The 24059-nt window shown below is 35.7% G+C and overlaps 2 protein-coding genes and 1 long non-coding RNA gene across 5 annotated transcripts in view; 2 read left to right on the forward strand and 1 right to left on the reverse strand.

The window, feature by feature from the left end:
- The window catches only part of LOC309642347 (protein FRA10AC1), a 40272-nt gene extending 26072 nt beyond the window's left edge, over positions 1-14200 (forward strand). For both annotated transcript variants that reach the window (XM_082423913.1, XM_082423914.1), the window contains 3 exons: positions 745-863; positions 11748-11826; positions 14032-14200. In XM_082423913.1, the coding sequence (XP_082280039.1) occupies positions 745-863; positions 11748-11826; positions 14032-14074 (241 nt within the window). In that variant the 3' untranslated portion in view covers positions 14075-14200. The remainder of the gene's footprint in view (positions 1-744; positions 864-11747; positions 11827-14031) is intronic.
- A 779-nt stretch (positions 14201-14979) lies between these two features.
- On the forward strand, positions 14980-18023 carry LOC309642400. 2 transcript variants are annotated; one of them, XR_014253159.1, is made up of 2 exons: positions 14980-15369; positions 17844-18023. It is a non-coding gene; the product is annotated as an uncharacterized lncRNA (long non-coding RNA). The 2 variants fall into 2 exon arrangements; XR_014253160.1 differs by having other exon boundaries at positions 17847-18023.
- An 85-nt stretch (positions 18024-18108) lies between these two features.
- Positions 18109-24059, reverse strand: part of PDE6C (phosphodiesterase 6C) — a 67587-nt gene continuing 61636 nt past the window's right edge. Inside the window, 7 exon segments of the mRNA XM_082423518.1 lie at positions 18109-18448; positions 20520-20673; positions 21071-21090; positions 21093-21150; positions 21266-21340; positions 23842-23905; positions 23991-24058. Of these exon segments, the coding sequence (XP_082279644.1) occupies positions 18387-18448; positions 20520-20673; positions 21071-21090; positions 21093-21150; positions 21266-21340; positions 23842-23905; positions 23991-24058 (501 nt within the window). The 3' untranslated portion in view covers positions 18109-18386.

Genomic DNA, 24059 nt, shown 5'->3' on the forward strand with positions numbered 1-24059 from the left:
ATTTGGTGTATCTTAATTTGAAAGGTCTGATAAGCAAGTTTGTTGAAAGTAATCTACTCTGTTGTCTCTTCATCCTCTTTCCCAGTCCCAGTTTCAGCATTATCACCTTTTCCTATTTAGTGTTTCTTTTCTTAACCAATTAAAATCAGTTGCTTGCCATCTATGGTACTGACAACCTTGTAAACTTGGCCTAGAAGAGATACAGCTACAGCAGTAAAAGGATAAGTGGTCTAAAGTAGCCATATGAGTTAACAGTAAGCCTTTCCATCCTCATTCTATTATACCTTTGCTGTATTCCTTTATTCTTAAGAGAAGAATTTTCTATTTACTGGTGGTTGAGAACTGTTAGAGTGGTTTCTTGTTGTATGTGTTTTTTCAAAGTGTAGGTAGATATGAATTATGTGGAGGGAAATGAGATTTGATTTTGTAATTTTTTTAGAATGGCTAAATGATAGAATAGAGAAAGGAAATGAGTAAAACTATGATTTACATTTACTAAGGTTTATACACAGAACTTATAAAAAATAATCCTTTGTCTCAGAGTGTTCAGGCTTCATAATCTTATAGAATTGTTTTAATTAATATACTAACCTAAAATATTTACAGACTCATTTAAGGGTTCCTTATTATGTAAACTACATTTTAAAAATGAGTACTTTAACTGATTTGATTTTTTTACCCATTGCTTTTTATTTTTTGTAAAATTCAGTTGAAAAAGTTAACTTTATATTGTTCAACATAAAGGAGAAAAGAAGTCAAGTCAAAAAAAAGAAAGGATAAAGCCAGAAAAGATTGTGAAGAGCCATCACATAAAAAATCCAGATTATCTTCTGTAGAAGAGTCCTCTAAGAAAAAGGATAAAGGTAAAAGGGAATTAAAATAAAATATTTACTCATATTTCTGAACATGAAGTATAATCTGCCATATGTCTCAAATGTTGAATTTAATTAGTAAATGCATTTAGAATTCTGTTTTATAGTAGTTGAAAGGAAACTGGTTGGAGAATTTCGATATGAATTTACAGTAACTTACAGGAGTTTCAAGAACAAGGTTGGTTTTGATTCATTTTTGGCAGATAGTATAATATTGCAACAGCATTCTAATTTCTGGATTTGTTACTTACAGACTTGTTACCTTGAGCAAGTCACTGAATTTCTTGAGTTTCACTTTCCTCGTGTACATAGTGGTGATGTGAATACCTGCTCTCTATACTGCTGGTGCTTATTGTGGAGAATCAAATAAGGATGTGAAAGGCACTTTGAACACAGTAAATCAGTACATAACCTATAAGTCAGTTTAACATTGTAACACTGTGATTTCAATTATGGTCTGTGATTTTTCTCACTAGCTTATGAGCTTCTTGAAATGATAGAGGTTGATATGTATGTTTCCTCAGAACCTAACATGGTGCTGTGCACATACAATTAGTAAATAACTGTTAAATTCAAATCCAAGTCAACTGCTACTTTTCCTCAGCAGTCCTTAAGCTGTCTAAGCCTTAGTTTTTTCATGTGTAAAATGGTCATGATAATCGTACCTAGTAGGTCATAGGATTTTTCAGAAGTTGAAATGAGATAATGCATGTAAGCAGTTTGCATAGTACTTGGTACATAGTTAGCTATTATGAAGGTTACTGCTAGTTGCTTTTTTAGTCCATAATAAAGTAGAGTCAAATTGACTGTAACTTAGAGTGCATTGGACTTAAATTAGGTAGGTAATGGTAGATTGAATTAGGTTCCAGCCAATGTTAACATAATACTTGAACAGGAGAGGGCTGCCTTGCTCCAGCTATGAAGATCATTAGATATGTTATGTTCTTACATACATTTTTTTCTTCTAACATGTCATGATACATTCAAGTATATGTATTGCCAAGTTTTTGACTTGGTAAAATCGATAGATGTTGAGAGGAAAAATACTGATATTCTATTGTTTATTGAGAAATGGTATTTGAAACAGAATACCTTTTTTGTCTCTAAATCATGTTCCAAATTTCAAAATAAATTTTAATTAATAAGTGTGAGAATCTCATTTGAGTTTTTAAAAATTTTTATTTATCCTCATGTGCCAGTAAAATATTTACTGTATTATATCTGAGGATTTTGTAGCATTCACTGTTATATAATATATTTATATCATAGTATGATACTATGTTAATCATTGCATATTCCAAATAAAAGAAGAACTAATCCCTACCTTGTAAAAGTTTATTCAGTACCTCCAAAACAGATAATTAGGTAGCTGGATACTCAGGGCTAGGGATGGGGTTGCACCCCTCAAATTACAATATATATGCATGTGATCTTCCTTATAGATGTTTTTCCTTTAGTGTTCTATATTTCAGTAGGTGATACCTCTGTCAACCTAAAAACTAATATCGGAAATCGGGAAATTATCCTTGATGCCTTCTTTTTTTCTCATTATTTATGTAAATACTATCAATTTTACCCCCAGGGTATGTATTTCTCATGTTCTCTCTAGTCTAGTTCAGACTACCATGTTTTCTCATCTAGGCTACTACTATATTATCCGTACTGATTCTAACACTGTCTTGTCATCCCACCTCCCTCTCCTTAATCCATTCTCCATCTAGTAGTGATTTCCTATGTTCTTAGGATATAACCAATATCTGGACAAGGCCCAAAGGCTCTCTATATGATCCAGCATACAAGGCTTGTTTATCACGACTCTTCACCTTATGTTCACACTCCACCCACATAGCCTTTCAGTTTCTAGGAAATGCCGAACTTCTTTCTGTTTAAGGACTGTATACGTGCTGCTTCCTCTATAAAACCTCCAGTCCCATCCTAACTCATCCTTCAGATTTAAGCTTAAATGTCACTTCCTCAGGGATCCTTTCCTGACCATGAATCTAAATTCGGACTCCCATTTATAATGCTGTCACAACCTTGGAACTTTTCCTTCATTACACATATGACAATTACATAAAACATAAGGAGAACAGGGGTTCTGTCTGCTGTGTTCATTGCTCTATCCCTAGCACCCCACTAGCACATGTAAGGCATAAATAATAAAGAATAAGAAAATGAAAGACTTGAAGATTGTTTCAGGGCAACTTCAGAGATAGAAAACCAAAGCAGAGTGGAATTGAGACATCTGTGTCTTATTTACTGTTTATTCAGAGCACCTTTCATAGCAGAGAGCACAGGATATAGTTCTTTTTTTCAGCTGCTTTGGTATAAAGCAGAAAATGACAACCTCTTAGCAAACTTTTAGGAAGACCATGTAGACCTCTTTAATATCTTCTCATCTGGGATCGCTCATCTGGAACTAGGTTGATCTTGATATGATACTTTCTTGCCAGGCCACCTTAATTTGGCCCAGACTTGAATAGTAATTAATAAATGCTTAATATCTCAGCTGCATTTGGACTGTCGGCATTCCTCAGGACAGTTACTTTCTTGATCTTTTTCCTATCTTTTCAGCCTCTCCTCAGCCTCTTGACTATAATTCCTCCTCCATCTTACCCTTGTTGGAATTGCTCAAGGCTCTTACAGAACTTCTTTTTATTCTCTCTGTTCTCCCTGTGTGATCTCATCAACCCCGATAGCCTTAGGTTACCATCATACAAAATGTTAAGTAAGTGGATGGATGGATGGATAATTGGATGGCTAGATAGCTGAATGGATAGAGAGGAAATGTAAGAAAGATCAAAGCTTGACTTTGAGGACCAGTCTGCTTTGGCAGGTGTGAACAGAACAGGGTATTTAGGTAAATTGTCTGGGCAGGAAGTTCAAGATCTTATCCCTCCCACCTCCACCCTGCCCCCAAGCTCAGTTCCTTGGATAGGCCTTTTCTGACACCCTTCACCCCACTCCTCCAGGCAAGATTAGGTCCCTGTTAGCACGTTCTGATAGCACCCTGCACTCTCCTTTAGAAATACGTATCACTCTTGGAATAATTTTTCTGTTAAGGAAGGGACTGTGTGACTTGTTTAGTTCTCTATCCCCAATTCCTAAACACAGTGCTTGCTCCACATAGTAGGCATTCAGTAAATGTTAGGTGAGTGAGTCAGTGAAATCAGCCAGTTTCTCAATGTTGAAAGGAACGTCAGAGATCAGCCCTGGAATCATGATCAAAAATATTTTCTATGGTTTCACCTTTCAAAATATGGTCCTTTGCACTGTCATCACTTGGGAGCTTATTAGAAATGCATAATTTCAGACCCTTCCAGATCTCCTAAATTGGAGTTGCACTTTAAGTTCTCAGAATGATTCATATGTACAATAAAGGTTAAGATGCACTGCTCTTTATCATGTATTTGTTCTGCTTTAGCTTCAACACCTCCAGGGAAAAGGAACCCATTTTCCAAAATACTCCTTTACATTTCAGACAGCTGTAATTGCTAGCAGGTTTCTCTTAACATTTAGCCCAAACGTACAACTTCTTCCTTCTGGTTCCAATTGTGTCCTTTTTTTAACCTATTGACACTTGGAAGCAGGTATCATTGTTCCTTACATGACAGAGAAGAATACATTTCTTTTGCCATTGGAAGTTTAGCTATGTTTTTATTTGCTCTCTGATGACTAGGAAATAAGTAGGAGTGAAGAAACAATAACATAAAGCAGTTGTTGCAGTCCAGGCCTTGGCTTCCTTTGGAATCTTTACCCTGTAGTTCTCACACCCTCTTGTCTGGCCTTAAGGGGCCATTCATGCGACAACTTGGGCTAATTATGAGACCTGTCCAGGGAGGTTGGAGGAATTGTTACTCTCCATCTGTCTTCTGTTCTTTTTTGATTTAGCAGCCTTCAGAAATATTTCCCCTGAGGTCTTACTGCAGGAGATTGTATAATGATGATTTTTTAAGATTACTTTAATAGATCTCAGTACTTTTTCTGTTTCCCTCACTGGGTAAACCATTGTAGAATTGAAAATGTTTGTTTTATGACATAATTTTTTGTGTGATTTTCAGTTACAGAGAATTCTCACCTGTACGTGATCATCAAAAAAGATTAAGAAAGATTAAAAGATTTTTTTAATCTTCTTTTTCTTAAAAGATTAAGAAAAGGCATTTATTTGTAAACTGCTTTCAGATGTTGAACATCTGTAGATAAAATATTGTTTGTATTGCAGCTAATCTATGAGGGTTTTTTTGTTTTTTTGCTTTTTTTTGTCCTAGCAACATGAGATTTTTTTTTTATAGGTGTTCATTATTTTTTATGTTTTGTGCTAGGTATTCCAGGCTGTACAAGAGCATAAAATACCCCTCCCTAAAAGAATCTAACATTTTAATTAGGGAGATAAGTCTAAGGAACAGGAAAGATTAGAAGACAGTGAAGTGCTTTCCTGCAAGACTATACACTAGACTATTGGGAAGAATTCCAGTTATAGCTATAGCTGTTACACCACTGCAAGGTAATTCTTGACAAAACAGTGCTGGGTTTTTTGTTTTTGTTTTTGTTTTCCAGCACATTCACTCTCAGTGAAATCAGAAAATTCTATCAACAGTATCAAGTTTTTATTTAATAAAAGTATACAAATTCAAGTTATTTACAATTTGGGTTTCCCACAAACTGTGACTTTTTCTGATGTAAATTTTTGTTGTTGTTTTTGTACTGTGTGAGAAAAATCATAGAAAAAAGAGCAAAAGTGTATTTCTTCCCCAAATTAGAACATTTAAAAGTTTCTTATGTCAAGAATAGAAGAGCATAAATTTTTTTTTCAGTAAATACAGTGGATAAACATTTTAACTTCACATCATGAAGTATGAAGGAAGAGAACAAGAGGGATGAAGTTGGGATAGAAAAAATTGGGGAGGTGGATTAAAATTTAAGAAATATTGCTTATATTGCACAAGGCTGAGTGATCGCTTGTCATTTGGTGATTTTGATTGATCAGATTAAATATGTGGTTTGTACATAGAAAGCAAATGTTAGCAATGGTTGTTACTGGTCAGTTTTTTAATAAGTCCTGTAGTTTTCATCAGATTGGATTTCATTGAATATTTGCTACAAATTTTATTGTTTATTCCCTGCAACATTCCAAAAAGTATTCACAATGACTTACAAAAATATATACTATAAGATTTTTTTAAAGGTGAAATCAAAATAATGGAAAAATAAGATAGAATAGGAAAGTAAAGCTAGAGGTAAAATTAATACAGACAAATATTTACCAAAAAGTCTTGCATAATTGCAAAAGTAGATCACAGATTTGTCACTGTTCTTCCTAACAACCAGACCAAAGAAAGGAAACCACCAGTAGAATGATTAATTGTACCCATACAATATTAAAGAGAACTCACAGGGTGTTCGGCTTTTTCCAGGCAGTTTTGAGAGCAGAATCTACTGTGGGTTCATAAAAGGGGGTATCCATTTGTGATATAACAAACAGTAACCTTGTATCTCAACAGTAATACAATGTAGAATTTCTTAAAGAACTTGCAATAAATACGGTCTAACAAAGTATAGTTCAATAACATATCTAATTTATGTTATAATATCTGGACTTATTTATAGAAATTTAGAGATTTGAGACTTCTAGCCTTACTTGTAAATTTATAAACTTAAGAATTAATTTTTTTCTGATTTTAAAGTAATATACATTTATGTGGCAAACTCAGGAAAATATTTAGTAATTGCTCCAAATCACCATTCAATTTAAACTTTATTAGCATTTTAGTATATAATTCTTTTTTTTTAAGTTTCTTTTTTTTTTTTAATTTTATTAATTAATTTATTTATTTTTGGCTGTGTTGGGTCTTCGTTTCTGTGTGAGGGCTTCCTCTAGTTGTGGCAAGCGGGGGCCACTCTTCATCGCAGTGCGCGGGCCTCTCACTATCGCGGCCTCTCTTGTTGCAGAGCACAGGCTCCAGTCACGCAGGCTCAGTAGTTGTGGCTCATGGGCCTAGCTGCTCCACGGCATGTGGGATCCTCCCAGACCAGGGCTCGAACCCGTGTCCCCTGCATTGGCAGGCAGATTCTCAACCACTGCGCCACCAGGGAAGCCCCTAGTATATAATTCTTAAGGAGAATTTTTAAGTGTTCAGTAATCAGAAATTTTAGAGAAATAGAATTTTAAAGATATTTACTGTTTAAAATTTTAATGAAGAGGGAGATATCAGTGGAGCTATTCCTCTAGTTTAGGAATACAACATATTCCTTATGAATTATTTTACTCATACCATTTTGTTTTCAACACATTTGAAGTGTCCTTAAAGCACTGACACTTCCTTTCTCCCCATGTGAATCCTAATCTATCAGTAGCTCCTTCTTCTAAATTAGATTAAGTTTCCTGACAGCTTATAGAGCATAGCCAGGCATGAGACGATAGACTTAAGCTATCTGAGGATGGGGTAGCAAGTATATATATTGTTAGAAAGCATACACAGGTTAAAATGGGAAATTTTATAGTTTTTGCCTATTTCCAACTATATGTTGCAGTGAGAGGTGTGAAGGCCTATTTAATGTAAAAAAATAACATTGCCCTTCTCCAATTCCAATTTTTATTAAAAAATCTTTTGGGGAAAGGTCTTGACTGACTTGTTTATATTCATTCTTTCGTTTCCTCTTCCTTCCTTCTCCCTCCCACTGTCTTTCCCCCAGCCCTCTCAAACCTCCCTCATTTCCCAGAAATAATCTTATGTCTCTTCACCCTCCTCAGCTAGGTCAAACTTCTAGTGGTAGGGAGAGGAGAATACTGTAGCCAACCTGAAGAATCTCTAGCTTAGCTTGGTTCTTGAAGTAGAACCATTTCAAGCAGGGGACATGTACCTTGTTATAGTTTGCCAAACCCAGATATCTTCTCAGGTGGTCAGTGACCTGTCTTAGGTGGTCTTGGCAATTTTACAACTCAAATTCTGCTGTTTCTATTATATATTTCATTTCCATTTGGATAATATTCAGTTACCCTTTTACCCTCATTTAACATATGGATTATTTACACCAGATCCATAAAGAAAAGCCCAATTTCTATGGGGAAAAATAATTTTAACTTGCTTTTGTTGATTGTCAGCCATAATCGCAAGTGGTTTAGTTGTGTACCTCATTTAATCATAGTAATGGGCATATAATATCCCATTTTGCAGATAAGAGAACCAAGACCCAGAGAATTTACATAAATTGCATAAGGTCAAATAGTTGGTTAATGTCAGAGCTATGATTAAACACAGGTTTATAACTCCAGAGTCTGCTCTTTTACTTATATCATCAATAACTGTTCATCAGTGAATCAAACGTTAGTCCACTCTTTATACCTCAGTTTGGGCAGATATATTACACAAATCCACATTAAATGATTTGATCTGTGTCTCAGTTCTATCTGTAAAATGGGTATAAAGAGACTTGACTTCATTGGATTATTATCAGAGTCAAGTGAAATAATAAACATGTAAAGCATGTGTCTTATATGAAGTAGTCTTTGATAACCTGTAGCTATTATTATATCAGAGAAAAGGAAAATACTGGACATTAGATTTTGTGTTTGTTCTTCACAATGGGTCAGATCAGAAGTTACGTCTAAAAGTCTGACCTGTCCATTGTTTTCATAATTGGAGACTTGCCACTTCTTCAGTAGGCCAAGTTATTTAGGTATGTAATATCCAGAAAAACCAAGATGATAGACCTACTTGCATTATTCAAAGCATATAGGGAAAATTATATGCAGTTTGCATTACATTCTAAAAGGAACATTGAAATCTTAAAGCAGGTCAAGAATAGAACAACCAAAGTGTTGTCAGAACTTGAAATGTTGTTATAGGAAGAAGGTTGAAGGAACCATAGATGTTTAGCTTAGGAAAAAGTGAAGAGGGAAGGGGTAAGGAGGTAGACATGGAAACTGTAGATATTTTCAAGACTGCTACTATGTAGGAGACTTATTTTTGGTGGCTGGTTGGCAGAACTAGAGTCTATGGATAAAAATAGCCCAAGGACAGATTTTTGCCTTAATTTAAGGAAAAATTTGTCAATTAGAACTATCTGAAGAAAGGAATGGAGGAATGGGCTGCTTCAGGAAGTAGTGAGGTGTTTAGATTGGACAGCCACTTGTTATTGGAAGTATTACAGTAAGGTGTTCATTCATTGGATAAGGGCTGGACCTCCAAGCTCCCCTTCCAGTACAGAGTCAGGGACTTAAATTCTGATCCCCACTTGTCAATAATTACTGTGTAGATTTGATACTGATAGAAATGCAAGCATCGTTTTGTGTTGCCCGTTCTTCTAAATGTTATTTCCTTAGCAGCACCCTTCCCACCTCTGGCAGATTGTAACAGTTATCAAAAAAGTGATTTGTAGTTACTGTCAACCTCATGGAACTAGGTGTTTTAGATTCGTAGTTAAATATTAATAGATTCATAGGATTGTAAGGGACCTTAAAGGTCATATAATCCAATCTTGTAGATTTGATTCTCTAAGGATATTTGATCACTTTTTCAGGATGTCCTCTTTCAAAGAGAGTTATTTTATAATGTTATTCTAAACTGATTGTATTTTTTAGTAAAACTGGATCGTCTGTTATCAGAAAACTGGTGTAGGAAAGCTGGCATGTGGGCAGTACTCTTGAGAGGGAACAAGAAAACAGGTGGTTGTAAGGCCTTTTGAAATTAGCTGCCCACTTTCAAAGGCCTTGTAGGTTTGTTCTCTGACATCATTAACAGGATAACACCATGGTGATAACTTTACTAGGCCTAATTAGTTTTTCTGTGCTTTCTTTATCTCAGTTAGTGAATTTTCATAAAAATAAGAGCAGAAGACTGTTTTGTTTGTTTGTTTTGTTTTTTTTTGTTTTTTGGCTGCGTTGGGTCTTGGGTCTTCGTTGCTGTGCACGGGCTTTCTCTAGTTGTGGCGAGCAGGGGTCTACTCTTTGTTGTGGTGCGCAGGCTTCTCATTGAGATGGCTCCTCTTGTTGCAGAGCATGGGCTCTAGGTGCACAGGCTTCAGTAGTTGCAGCATGTGGGCTCAGTAGTTGTGGCTCACGGGCTCTAGAGCGCAGGCTCAGTGGTTGTGGCACATGGGCTTAGTTGCTCCGCGGCATGTGGGATCTTCCTGGACCAGGGCTCGAACCCATGTCCCCTGCATTGCAGGCGAATTCTTAACCACTGTGCCACCAGGGAAGTCCCAAGCAGAAGACTTTTTTCTTTTCACATATTCAGTTTGGGACACCAGCGTTCCAGTGCTGGCTGTGGTTGAGTGGGAATCTTATTCCCAGAGCTTTATAATTTTATCATCTTCCTGTGTCGATCGTTAGAAGCACAACCCCCACTCCCTTTTTTTTTTTTTTTTTTTTTTTTTTGCTGTTTTTGTTAGAATTTGTGCTAGAATAGATTCAGTTAGGACCAAAGTTCAGACATACATGTTGATTCAAGGATCAAAGTCCAACAGGAAAAAAGGCTAGAACCACCATGGCAAATCAGTACTGTTTTATTTTTGTGTTGTGTTTAACTAAGGTACATTCTTATTGACAGGCCAAATTTGTGTCACTTCTTTTCCAGACTAATGGTCATTATTGGAGAGGAATTATTTGCTAACATAATTACTTTGTGGCATATAATTTTGTTGTCTCATAATACATGTTTCAGTATTTGATAATTTTTAGTTGACTAATATAGGGTGATTCATTTGAAACATGTCTATTTTGTTATGTTTTAAAAATAAAATACATTGTTTTTACTGATCTTTAAAGGTAATACATGATTATTGTTTAAAATATTAAAAAATTTGGAAATGCTTAAAGAGTAAAACTATCCCAGGACCACAAGTAATATAATCACTGTTAAGTTTGGTTGGTCCTTACAAACTTATTATTTATATATATATGTGTGTGTGTGTGTGTATTTATTTATATACACACACACACTCATAAATAATAATATATATATCTATATGTAGATACAATGTTTTAATACAAATTGTATTATACTATGCCTGCTTTCTGTAACTTTTAAAAATTTTGATATAGCATACACATTTTTCTATGGTAATTCACATGTGCTATGGTTTTTTTTAAATAGCTGTATAGTATTTATTTAACCAAGCCTTAATCCCTAATTGGTGGGGATTAACTTGTTTTCTTTTGCTGTTGTTGTTATACAATGGACATCTTTGTACATATATCTGAGGTGCTCGTTTATTCTAAGTAAATAATTAAGTTCCTAAAAGCAGCATTGCTGGTCAAAGGGTATCTATATTTTAAAGTGATCTGTATTGCCAGATTTTCCTCAAGAAAATGGTATTTACTCCTAACAGTGTATGAGAATATCTGTTTCTTCATTGAAATGGACTTCCTCTAGTTAATGTAATCAGCATTAATTTTTTTTTAAGTTTGACAAATTTTTTTTCATAATTTAACTAGCTAGTCCTATATACTAGTTCAGTTCTTAAGGTCTTGATCCTAATGTAAATACTCTCTACAAAAATCTTAACCTGCATGTCTTTTGTATGATCAATAAAAATAAGAAACTAAATTAAAGACAACTGTATTGCAAGAGATAATTCCTTTATAATATAGAGTTAATATTGGAATTGTTACTTTAACTCAGTATAACTTATAGAAGTTTCCCATGAGACTCTAAATCCTTGGTCTATTTGCTGAGGCTCTTTGGTATATCTCAGCTTATTATCTTTCAAAAGAATTTATTGGTCTGGAAAAGTACATTAAATTTTCAGAGAGCCATAAAAGTTGAAGCTAAACCACAGGTAAATCTGGAATTTATTTAATTGCATTGGTGGGTAGTTCAAAATGTGTTTTAAATGTAATGTGCACATTTTTAAAAATCTCTTTTAAATGAACAGGAAGCGCTGATGAGGAAGGAAGTACTTCAGAATCTGAACTTTGGAAGGGCCCACTACCAGAGACAGATGAAAAATCACAGTAAGTCCTGATAATAGTATTAATAGACAATGATAATGTGTACCTTCTACATCAGTCTAGGAAGCTATGACCACAGCCATTTTTGATAACAGTTAATGAAAAACTTAGCATCATGAATGTCTTTTTAAAGCCAAGGACCACCTAGCCTGCTAAGGTCAGAGTTTATTCCCAGCCATTGTTTATGGCCATAAGCAGCCAACTTGTCCAGCTCCCTCTTGGTGAGTAAATCTTTCCTCAGCTCACATTGTTTCAGAGAGATGCTGTTTACTAGCTTCCAGAGCAGCCTATCCATGATATTCTGATTATCATAAACCTATACAGGGGAGCCCCTTGCAAATATATACAGGTGTATACGTTTTCTTGCCAACAGCCACCTTAGCCCCCAGAGATACACAAGTCAACACATGCATTGTTCTCTGCTATTGGTTGGAAGAGCTGTCTGCATATAGGCTGGAATATTATCAGTTCTTCTCATATATGGGATGTTCACCACTTGAGCTTTATCTCTTGAAAGGGGATAAAATAATACCTACTACAAAGAGTTTATTGTGAAGATTTAATAGAATAAAGAATGTAAAGCACCTGGTCTGGCACAATACCTACCAATATAGTAAGTGCTCAATAAATTTTAGTCCCATTTTGTTACTCTAGGCATATTGGTTCATAATAAGAGACCTGTTGAATCAATCATAATTCGCTAATTTAAGCTGATTATAAAACATATTGCTAATTATATAATATGTTCTCAGTGTAATAGAATTCAAGTATGTTGGAAAGAGGTTTTTTAAAAAAAAAAAAAAAGATTAGTTTTTTTCTATGACCTTAACTTTATTTTTTTCAGCCAAATAAAGAATTCCCAAATGAATCGTCATTATAGATCAGATTATAAAAAAGGTATCGCTATCCTAGTAAAACTATCAGCTGAACTTTTGACCATATAACTTTCCCTTGAAGAGCTGAAAATGACAGAATAGGTCTTGGAGTCAACTCACCTTTTTGGCAGTAAAGATACATGAATAAAGTCTAAGAGGGATTTCATAATCCAAAGCTCTTTGTGACCTTATAAAAACTTGACATCAGGTACTGACATCTAAGTTCACACAGAAATTCAGCTAATTTCATATATTTAAGTTCTTACTATAATTTTAAAAATTCCACTGCATTTTGCTGTCATGCTTCGGAAAAGGGACAGTAGCCAGGAGAATACCAAATTGTAGGTAATTTTACATCAACTTTATCTGATTCTGGAATTAATTTTTTAAAAATTTGAACATGGTTGTGGTGGCTCTATGCATTCACAATTATTTAAAATCAAATGATGGAGTCCCATTGTGAATCTCTGATCTAAAAGAACATTTTCTGAAGAGACTGGTACACAGAATTTGTCCAGCTTGATTCTCTGTTCCCAGAAGGGAGAAAAGCAATTGTACATACATTTAATCTTCAGAACAGGTCTATGAGGAAATGTGATGTTCTTTATTTTATAGATAAGGAAACTGAGCCCAGAGAAGTTAAATAACTTGCTTGCTCAACAAATAAGTGACAGAGCTAGGACTTAAAAAACACTGTCTGACTTGAAAACCTGTGCTATTTCCATTGTACTTCTCTGGCTCCTAGCACTAATATTTATTTAGTACTTTACAATTTTCATAAGAGTTTAACACATTATAGTTTAATATCTCCTTTCAGAGTTCTGTTCTTTGTTTTAGACATAATCTTCACTGCTACAGATACATATTTACTTTTCTCAGAGTAATAAAATCTGCAGCCTAAGCAGATTTTCCCTATTCCTAGGAGTAAGACTTGTATTTTTCCTTAAAATCGTTTTTTTCATTCATTTTTTGATCAGGCTATAATTTGAAATGAGAATGAACAGAGTAAGTTATAAAGTCAACCAAAAAGTAAAGAGAAGCAATGACATTTCACAAAGTACTTCAAAGTAAAATCTTAGGTAATACTGTTGTTCAGGGAGACGCGCCAACATATACATTTTCAATTTAATCAGTCTTGGTATAGTTATGATTATTTTAGAAGCCAAGAATTATTTGATACCTGAATCATGAAATATATTGCTATATAAATGGATCAGCAAATATGTTGGATTAAAATATTTTATTTTTACTAATCTCATATAATGTGTCACCTAGTAATTTTTTTCTCTAATTGTTGATTTTAATCAATATGTATACTTTTTCTTTTAAATAGGGAAGAAGAATTTGATGAATATTTTCAAGGTTTATTTCTGTGAGATGGAAGAGGGATGCCTACATTCCTTAATGTGAAAGTATACTTTGAAACTCTTCACAAAATTTTGTCTACAAGTTGCAACTTGAGTGGTTTGTCTTTGGAAATAAAAATACAGCTACTCTCAGGATGTCAGATGCTTTGGAAGTTTTTCAGTTTTATTGGAGGCACTTTTCCCTATATATCTTTTCAGTTGTTTATCTACAACTCTGTTCCATCTGTAGCTCCTAGAGTATGGACCTAGTACATCCTCTAGTACAGAGATCCATCTATATTTTTGTAGGTTTTTTTTTCCCCACTGATTCACATTTATGTTCCCTTGCCTCAGCTTAAATTTTTAGAATTATTGGGGTCTCACGAAATTACAAAGTAGATTAAGTATGTCTTTGCGTACCCCTCTTTTGAGTACCTATTTTGTCATTAGCTGCCTTTTCTTTTTTTCCTTACATTTCTCTTGCTTCCATCTCACCTCTACCACTTAACGGAGTTTGTTATAATCAAATTTGATTCCCCAGTGTATGGGTAATTTATTATAAAGTAAATTAATACCACAGGGGGCCAAATGAGATTCCAGTAGTCTAAAACAGCAGATGTGTTCATGAAACTTGACTCTTCAGCAGAGATTATACAGTAACATAATTTAACTGAACAATACTGTGTGCATAGAGCTTGTCTCAGATACAGTCATACAGATATGGATATACTTATATGCAGAGATATTTTGTAAAATGTAACTTTTTTTTATAAATTTATTTATTTTTGGCTGCATTGGGTCTTTGTTGCTGCACATGGGCTTTCTCTAGTTGCGGCAAGCAGGGGCTACTCTTCGTTGCGGCGCGCGGGCTTCTCACTGCGGTGGCTTCTCGTTGTGGAGCACGGGCTCTAGGCGCACGCACGGGCTTTAGTAGTTGTGGCTCGCAGGCTGTAGAGAGCAGCCTCAGTAGTTGTGGAGCACGGGCTTAGTTGCTCCACGGCACGTGGGATCTTCCTGGAGCAGGGATTGAACCCATGTCCCCTGCATTGGCAGGCGGACTCCCAACCACTGTGCCACCAGGGAAGTCCAAAATGTAACTTCTTAATTTGGGGTTCATACCCACAAGAGTCAGTGGATGTGCTTCAGGAAATCTAAACACTCCTAGAATCTATGTGTAAACTTCTGTAATTATGTGTGTTTTTTGGGGAAAGGGTCCATAGTTTTCATCAAATTTTCAAAAGGATATATTGATTTTTTTTTTCAAAAGGTCAGACCCATTTTTATAAACAGCCAAGAGGTTAATAGAGGAGAAGATGCATGATTTGGTGAGTAAGAGAGGACCTGTAAAAAATGATTGTACCATTCCAATTATTTTGTTGAAGATATGCTATTTTAAATGACATTTAAACATGGAATGATTGGCATTAAACTGTAAAATAGGCAATTATAGTATCTTATTTTTAAATAGTATCAGATTATCTTTTTATTAAACAGTTGTTATTCATTAACAACTTCTGTTATGTGTGAGACACTGCTACAAAAGAAGTATCTAGGAAATAATTATGCAGTCATTTCTAAACCATCAGAAAACAGTAAATCAGTGTTGGTTTATTAACCAACAGATAAGTAAACAATTTTGTTTTGTCGTTCTCAGCTCACAACTTTTAGTGAAAAAGAATCTTGATTTCTGAGGAAAGTGTTGAAATGTCCAGCGGCAAAACTGATATTAGTAATAGAATATATGAAGCTAAAACATTTTATGATAAAAATATAGTTTATTGGTCATCAGAAAATAAAATTCCTGCAAAACTAAACAGTGACTAGGAAGAATATTTAAAGACCCTTTTAAAATAGATCCATATATTTGGTATTGCAAGTATGGTTTATGGACATCAAGTTCATTTATAAATTTAGATCATTATATGTAATCAGTGTTTAATCCATTCATACACAATGGCAGATAATGGGAGTCATATTTTAAAGGAGTCTTTGGAAAGGCCTCAAGATGATGCGTTTAAAGATTTTTTTTAATTTAATTTTTATTTTATATTAGAGTATAGTTGACTTACAGCACTGTGTTAGTTTCAGGTGTACAGCTAAGTGATTCAGTTATACATATACATATATCCATTCTTCTTCAGATTCTTTCCCCACATAGGTTATTACAGAATATTGAGTAGATTTCCCTGTACTATATAGTAGGTCCTTGTTGATTATCTGTTGTCTAGAGTTTAAAGATTAATTCTCCAGTAGACCTATCTTAATCTTGGCCGTAGTGTAGTCAGTGGTGTTCAGCAGACCATTGGTTTGGGATATGAAGTTATGCTTTCTTATACTTGCTCTTAAGCAAAGTTCCTATTTTTGCAGACCTCCTCATCTCTGCCCCTCAGTTTGTTTTCTAGTGAATGAGGAGAGGAAGTTGTTTGAGCTGACTGATATTTTGGGGTCTAAAATTATATAAGGCTTAAAGGAAGAGGGTTTCTTATACAGTTTCTAAAATAATCCTAGAAGTGTGGTTTCAAAATTATTTTAAGCAATGAAAATAAGATGTACATATATCACCAAAGGTGATAACATATAGACAACAATCATTTGGGTGTATATATTGAGTTTTTTCTCCCTAAAAATATTTTATTAACTTCCAGGCACTCTTCATTTATATGTTTGTTACAATATTTATTCAAAATATTCATTCATGTTTACTGAGTGCCTACCTTGTGCCAGGCACTACTCTAAGTGTGAGCATAGAGATGTGAACAAAACAGACAAAAAGAGGCAAAAAATCTTTCCTCTCGTGAACCTTATATTCTAATGTGAGAGGAAGAATCTTATAATTCTACAGTACCTGACTTACTTGTAAAAATATAACAAATGGTGATTTATTTCTCAACTGCTTAAAACTGAACACTGTCTTTTCTATAACAAAACATTTGAGGTTCAGAGACCAATTCATTATAATTTAGATACGTTTTACAAGAAAATCTGTGGTATAATTAATATTTGGTCTGTTTTATAATTTGTTCATTACAGATAAGAAAGAAATCTTCTCTGATGTACGGATATGTACCATGTAGTAGAAGTAGTTGATTAGTTTCTCTTGACAAGTCAATATTTAGAATTCCTGGTAGACAGTCCTAGTAATCATTTTTAAAAGTAATCTCTGTTAAAAGTCCTTCTGAACTGTTTTTGATAGTAATGTTTTTGCATAATCAAATCACATGCTTCTTAATAATGCATAATATTTATTAGCTGATTTAACTTGCATTAGGATTATCCAGGTAATGTCTTATAAATTGATAATTCTTTCAGTGAGAATAGTTCTGAATGTAAGAATGTATTCTTAGTTACACATAAAATAATTGATTTCAGACTTGGGGGAAAGGATGGGTGTAGGATGACGATGTACTTTTAAGCTGCTAAAAGTGGTGTGGTCTTCACTATTATCAAGGGTAAAAAGTGGAGGAAAGAAGCATTTCAGATGGAATAACATTTAACATCCTTTTTCTTTGTTTCTTATATAGTATTTACATACGTTACACATTCTATACTCTATTTACTCTTACATTAAGACATGTTGATGAGAGACTTTTGGATCAGGAAGGGATGTGAGGTGTGAATCATGATTATTATTAATGTTATGGGTTGAATTGTGTCCCATCTGAAATTCCTATGTTGAAATCTTGACCACAGTACCTTAGAATGCGGCTGTATTTGTAGATAGGGCATTTAAAGAGGTAGTTAAGGTAAAATGAGGTCATATGAGTGGGTCCTAATCCAATATGAGTGGTGTCCTTATAAGAAGAATGAGGCCACAGACCCACAAGAGGGAAGACTGAAGACCAGGTGAAGACACAGGGAGAAGATGGCTATTGACAAACCAAGGAGAGAGGCATCACAAGAAACCAATCCTGCCAACACCTTAATCTTGGACTTCAAGTCTCCAGAATTGTGAGAAAATAAATTTCTGTTGTTTAAGCCACCCAGTCTGGGGCATTTTGCTGTAAGTAGCCCTAGTAAATGAATACAGTTAATAAGAACCTTTAAAAAAAAGAATTGGTGACGAATTTCAGGATTATATTATTTTTAATTTAAAACAAATTGGCACCAAAAATGCACTTATTTTTGTCTTATTTTGCACTTCTGTTGAACTTAACTTTACCCTCAGGGCTTTTAGGCTAGCAGTATATTTTCTCATGCTAGTCACAGGGTAGCTTTTCTGAAGATTCTCTTACGCTGTTACTTGATGGTTTGATGAATGAAATTTGCTGATGTTCTTTTGAATGTTTTCTTGTTGTCTTCAAATGTAGAAACAATATTTGAAATTTAGACCAGTTGGACTGTATTACAGCATTAGACATGTTTTGGACTTTTTGTCATCACCACCACCTCCTGAATCTTCTGCAGCTAGTAAAAAGGAGAAAAGCAGTATTATTGGGAGTCAGTGGATATACAGTGTTTTTTTCCTAATATTAGTGTAACTTTATAGCCTACTTCATAGTTTTAACCTACAGCAAGTACTAAGGGTTTGACCATTTAAAAACGAATTCATATTCAGAATTAGTCCATTTAGAAAATAAAATCTAATAAATGATTAGCCAATTAACGTCTCAGTTTCACAAAAGAACCACTGAACTATGCGATCCGGGAATCTGAGTTGTTGCTTTGTGCCAGGCACAAAGCTTGTTGCCTGGAGATAAAATAATATTCTTAGTTTACAGAGACTTCTCAGTGTAGTAGGAAAAAAATTTGGAAGTAATATTTTATATAAATAAGGATAGAAGATCCATATCCAATATACTGAATACTAAAAAAAAAGTTAGGAGCCACTTAAAGGGCTTGATAACCTGTTCATCATAAAATTGAGGTAAAGATTAATTGTACTAAGAAATACCTTTTCTTTTCACTTGCTCAGTAAAAATGACCATTTTTGTTATCTTTTTGAAGTGCAAATCAGATGTTAATCACTTTCCTGTTTAAATTCCTTTAAGGATTTCCCAGTGCTCTCTGGAGGACAAATCCTTAGCAAGGTCTTCAAGGCAACACACTGTCTGGCAGAGCTTCCTGCATTCCCAGCTTCATCTGGCACTTTGCCCTCCTTTGTAGCTCTCTAGACCCCAGCTACACCAGTTTTTAAGTTCTTTAATTGCACCAAGCTTATTTCCACTTCAAGGCCTTTGTGCACATTCTGTTCTTTCCTCTTCAACTCCTCCTCCTTTCTCTGCTTAGGCAGAGCCTACGTAGTCTTACGTTTAGCATAAGCATCCTTTAAGAAAGCCTTCCCAGTTAGCATAAGCATCCTTTAGGAAAGTCTTCCCGGATGCCCCAGGTACATACCTCATGCTTCCTCTGATAGTTATAGTTAGTTAGATAATCAATTGTTCATTTGTTGGTTTGTCTAGCTCCCCCACCAGGTGGTAAGCTCTATGAGATAAGCACCCCATCTTTCCCCAGGGCCTGCCTAACACAGGGCCTCATACAGACTACACACCCAATAAATATGTAAATGGATGTATATCCCAGAGTCAGTAACTCCTGTTTTTATTCTGTTGAAGGATATCCTTAACCCTTTAAGCAAAATGCTTTCTCCCTCTATGAATTCTTTAAAATACCACTAAATATAAGAACCATCTAAAAAGAATGTTGCCATCTTTTTTTTATGAGGCCTTTCCAGATAGAGATGATTTTTGTTAAACAATAAGAATTTCTTACAAAACCTTTTGAGTGTTGAGCTCTTGAGACAAAATATAAAATCATGATATTAGTATTCCACTTTCCAGATGACGTTTGAGGCATCTGATGAACTAATAGGTGATCCTAAGCATCTTAACAGAGGCTTTCTGAAGATTATCTTCAACCTAACTGAGTGACTTTAGGAGTAGAAATTTCATCAGGATACACAGCACTAAGTAGAGACATCTGAGGCATAGGCAAAGTCTTGGGGTACCGGTCAAGTCACCCCACTCAGCTGACCAGCTTTACATCTAGGGCTTCTTTAGGTCTGGAAGTGAGGCTGGAGATCTGTAAAACCTTCTCATTATCTGGAGAGGAACATTAGGCTCAGACAGGTTAAGCAAGATGCCCAAAGTCTCACAGCTAATGCATAATGTTAGGACTAAAATTATTTTCTCACCTAATCCTGATTGATCCCACTGATTCTATGGTTTTCATATTATTTCTAAAAACTCAGTATTCTGCAGAGGTACCTCAGGAGCCATATTCTAGAGTGGATGAAGCAACCTAACCCTAACCGCTACTTCAGCTGGACCAATCAATTCCATCTGGAATTACAAAGTAAGATCTTGTTTGAGGGGGATAAAAATCCCTGAAAACCACTAATCAACTTCTTGTAATTACCAGTCTGTGTGCAGTAAAGCAAATTTCCTGTTTGCATTTACTTTTTATGCTTTTGTCGTGAGATTAAGCTCTGCTTGACTTTCAGCTACTTTACAAGAAGTCAAAACAGATTCCATCTTACCTTTTTCAGTCGTATTTCCTTCTTCCTGCTTTTTCTTCTCTTCAGTTACCTTCATCTTTGCATCATACTCATCAGCTAGGGATTTCCATTCCACTCTGTTGTTTTGAAGACCATTCAGCATAGGTATGATTTCTTTGTGAAACCGTGAGAACTCCTAGATAGAATTTTAGGTCAGAAACTACTTAGATCATATAGTTCATTTTTAGTACTTTTCATATGCAGAGAAGGAGCCCTAAGGAATTATTACAGCGCTCAGAGCTGCTAGGATGAGATTAACTCAGTGCCTCAGAAGTGGGAAAGGTAGCTGTTTTCCTTCCTGCCTGCCTAAGTAAGTCTGTTCCATTTGCTTACATCTGAGTTCTCTCACCTTTCATTCCACCCCTGAATGAGAGATTAAGGTAATACCTCAAACTACCTTGGAGAAACAAGGACTAATGACTTTCCCTAATGACTTTCCTTGAGGGTGACTTTGATTTTGGTTACAGTTTGAAAGAAAAATTCTCATCCAGAAGATGATATATTTCATTCAGATAATCAGTTTGTTTACTTACCTTATATACAAAAGTACAAAGTCAATAAATCCAACTTGAAGTTTAGGTAGTTCATCTTTTTTGTTTCTGTCCATCATAGGCTAGAAAGAGAAATAAATTCTTTAAAGATCTTTTTCTGAGATTCAGTGAACAAGATAGACTGATTTGTATTGATAATTTTTAATAAGTAGTGCATTTTTATGTCAGGGTCTTTACAATTGGTTGTTGCTGCAGCACTGTTCTCTCCAGATCTCCTTGTTCCCAAAATTCATTTGCAACCTGAAGTGCTACCTGCAAAGAAGGACATGATTCATGAAAGTGACTTGTTTGCATTTTATTGTGACATTTAAGGATAGAATTTATAATTAATGCTTGAGGTATTGTTATACCATGTGCTCTTTGGTTTTAAAAGGATGTCATTTACAGATTATATTGAAATGGGAAAAGGGTATTTCTCTTCCTACTTCAGTGTGGTAGACTCATTCTAGGAGTGCCTATCTCCTATTTGCTATTGCCACCACCTCTCAACAATAAAAGGGGGAGATGGGAGATTGTAATTCCATTACATTCTGCTTCATGCTCTAAAGCTTCCCAGATCCTCCTCTTGTCCTGCTTATCTCTTAGCATCTAGCATGTATCTGCATGTGTGTTTGTGCACATACATGCACAGTTTAGAACACAGCTTCATCTGATTATGGTGTGAGGATATTTGAGGGATCATTTATAGTTTTTTAAAAACCAGTATTTATCAAGTTTATTGAAAACCTGCTAGCTGCCTTACATTGGCATGAGCCAGGCTTACCAAGAGGAGTAACATGTGACCTTTATCTTTAAGATGCTCACAGTCTAATGAAGACAGTCATGTAAACAATGTGGTAAGTGTTATAATAGTAACAGTATGAACTGCTGTGGATCAAGGAGAAGGGAGAAAGATAAGGGAGGTTGCATTTATGCTGTATCATCAAGGATGACTAGTAGTTTGCCAATAAAGAAGAGGGGGAAGACTATGTACGGATAAAATTCAACATCCAGCTTTTTTTTTTTTTTAATTTTTGGCTGTGTTGGGTCTTCGTTGCTGCGTGTGGGCTTTCTCTAGTTGCGGCGAGTGGGGGCTACCCTTCGTTGCGACGTGCGGGCTTCTCATTGCGGTGGCCTCTCCTGTTGCGGAGCACAGGCTCTAGGTGCGCGGGCCTCAGTGGTTTTGGCTCACAGGCTCAGTAGTTGTGGTGCACGGGCTTTGTTGCTCCGCGGCATGTGGGATCTTCCCCGACCAGGGCTCGAACCCATGTCCCCTGCATTGGCAGGTGGATTCTCAAGCACTGTGCCACCAGGGAAGTCCCCAACATCCAGCTCTTATGTGAGTAGGAACTTAGAGTGTGAGGCGGTGACATGGGAAAGAGTGAAAAGAAAGAAACTGGGGAGCAGGAGTTAAGGACAGGTAATGACAGGCCATGTAAGCTTTGCTGGGAAGTTTAACCTGATTCTCTGGGCCAGTAGTTCTTATTCTTTGAGCCATAGGGTCCCTCCAAAGTGCATGAGTGGCACAAAAGTGGATGCCAAGAGAAATTTAAGCTAAAGTAACTTTGCTTTTTTCTCTTTTATAAAGTGATCTTTGTACAACTTTTTGTGTGAGAAAAATAGACTTTGCTTCTTTCTTTAAAAAAAGGTTGAAAACCTCCAGCGTTGGGGAGTTTAGAAGGCTTTTAAGCAATGCTGTGGCCAACCAGAGGTCTATTTATAAGCAGTCCCAGCAGCAGCTCAGAGGAAGGTTGGAGAGTTCATGATAAGAGAGGATCACTTAGGAGGCTGCCACCATAGTTCTGATGAAAGAGGGTAAGTATTAACTAAGGTGGTAGCAAGAGTGATGGACAGGAATGGTTCTGCAATGAGGGAGATGGACTCAAGCAAGACCCCAGGTTCTGGCGTGGGTGATGACGTAGACAAAGAACAGAGAGGGAAGAGCAGGCAGCCAGCGCAGAAGGAGCACAAGTGTTTGGTGTGGGCGTTGATGGCTCCGATTATTCTATCTTTACAGATAAGATCCACATTTATAGTTGAACCCAGTGAATTCTGGCCTCTTCTGCTTAGGGTTTTCCCTGTGAATTAACTGAGGGAGAAAGAGAAGCTTCTTTCATCGATTAGTAAGAAACCAAGTGGTAAATGAATGGCTCCCACTCTCACTCCCCAAGGTTGGGGAAGAACTTCCTTGGAAGACGCCCTTAAATATGACCTCACAGATAGTGCCATCTGGTAACTGACAGCACACTGAAGAGGAGATTGTAAGTGCAAAGCCACCCTTGACGGATGAAGGCACTAATGATTCATCCTTGTCTCGTCCTTTATCTCCTCTATTAAAAATGCAGACACTCCCTGAATAATTTTATATAAACTTCTTACAGCCAGTCCAGTGATAAAGGAATTCTTTTCAGAAAGCATTTTCTTTCCAAGGTTCCCTCTATTTGCCTTGTTCTGGGCCTGACCAAATGACCTGTTGTATCACTGACATTTGTGAGCTCTTGAAAGCTGTTTGCTTTTCTTCACTAACAGAAACCCAACAGGGAACATTGTACTTTTGTCTTAACTTCTTAAATTCCTTTTTTCTTCTTTGTAAATTATAAACCTATTGTTTCAGAGGACAAGACCAGGGTAATGAAGATAATTGCTTACAAAATATATTGTCATATAACTGATAGCTGTCATTAAATTCTGAGGTTGCCTGATACCTTCATGTTCTCTTTCACATGGGACCTAGACAGAGCCCGAGTATGCAATAGAAAAGGGGAACTACTCACCTGACTTTGTATCTCCCAGGGCTTGGTTATAGCTGACAGGTCACGCGCAGTCATCATCATTGCCCTTTAAAAGAAAACAGAAAGTGTTAAAATAGAAATATAAAACAAGTTATTTTTGCCAAAAGAGAAATAAAATTCTGACTACTCACATGATAATCTCTTTTTTGGTTGGATCAATGGTTACGTATTTGATGGCCTCTTCTTCAGTTTCCATTTTT

This window comes from Balaenoptera physalus, assembly GCF_965194825.1.
Source record: "Balaenoptera physalus genome assembly, chromosome: 14".
In the NCBI taxonomy this organism is placed as follows: Eukaryota; Metazoa; Chordata; class Mammalia; order Artiodactyla; family Balaenopteridae; genus Balaenoptera; species Balaenoptera physalus.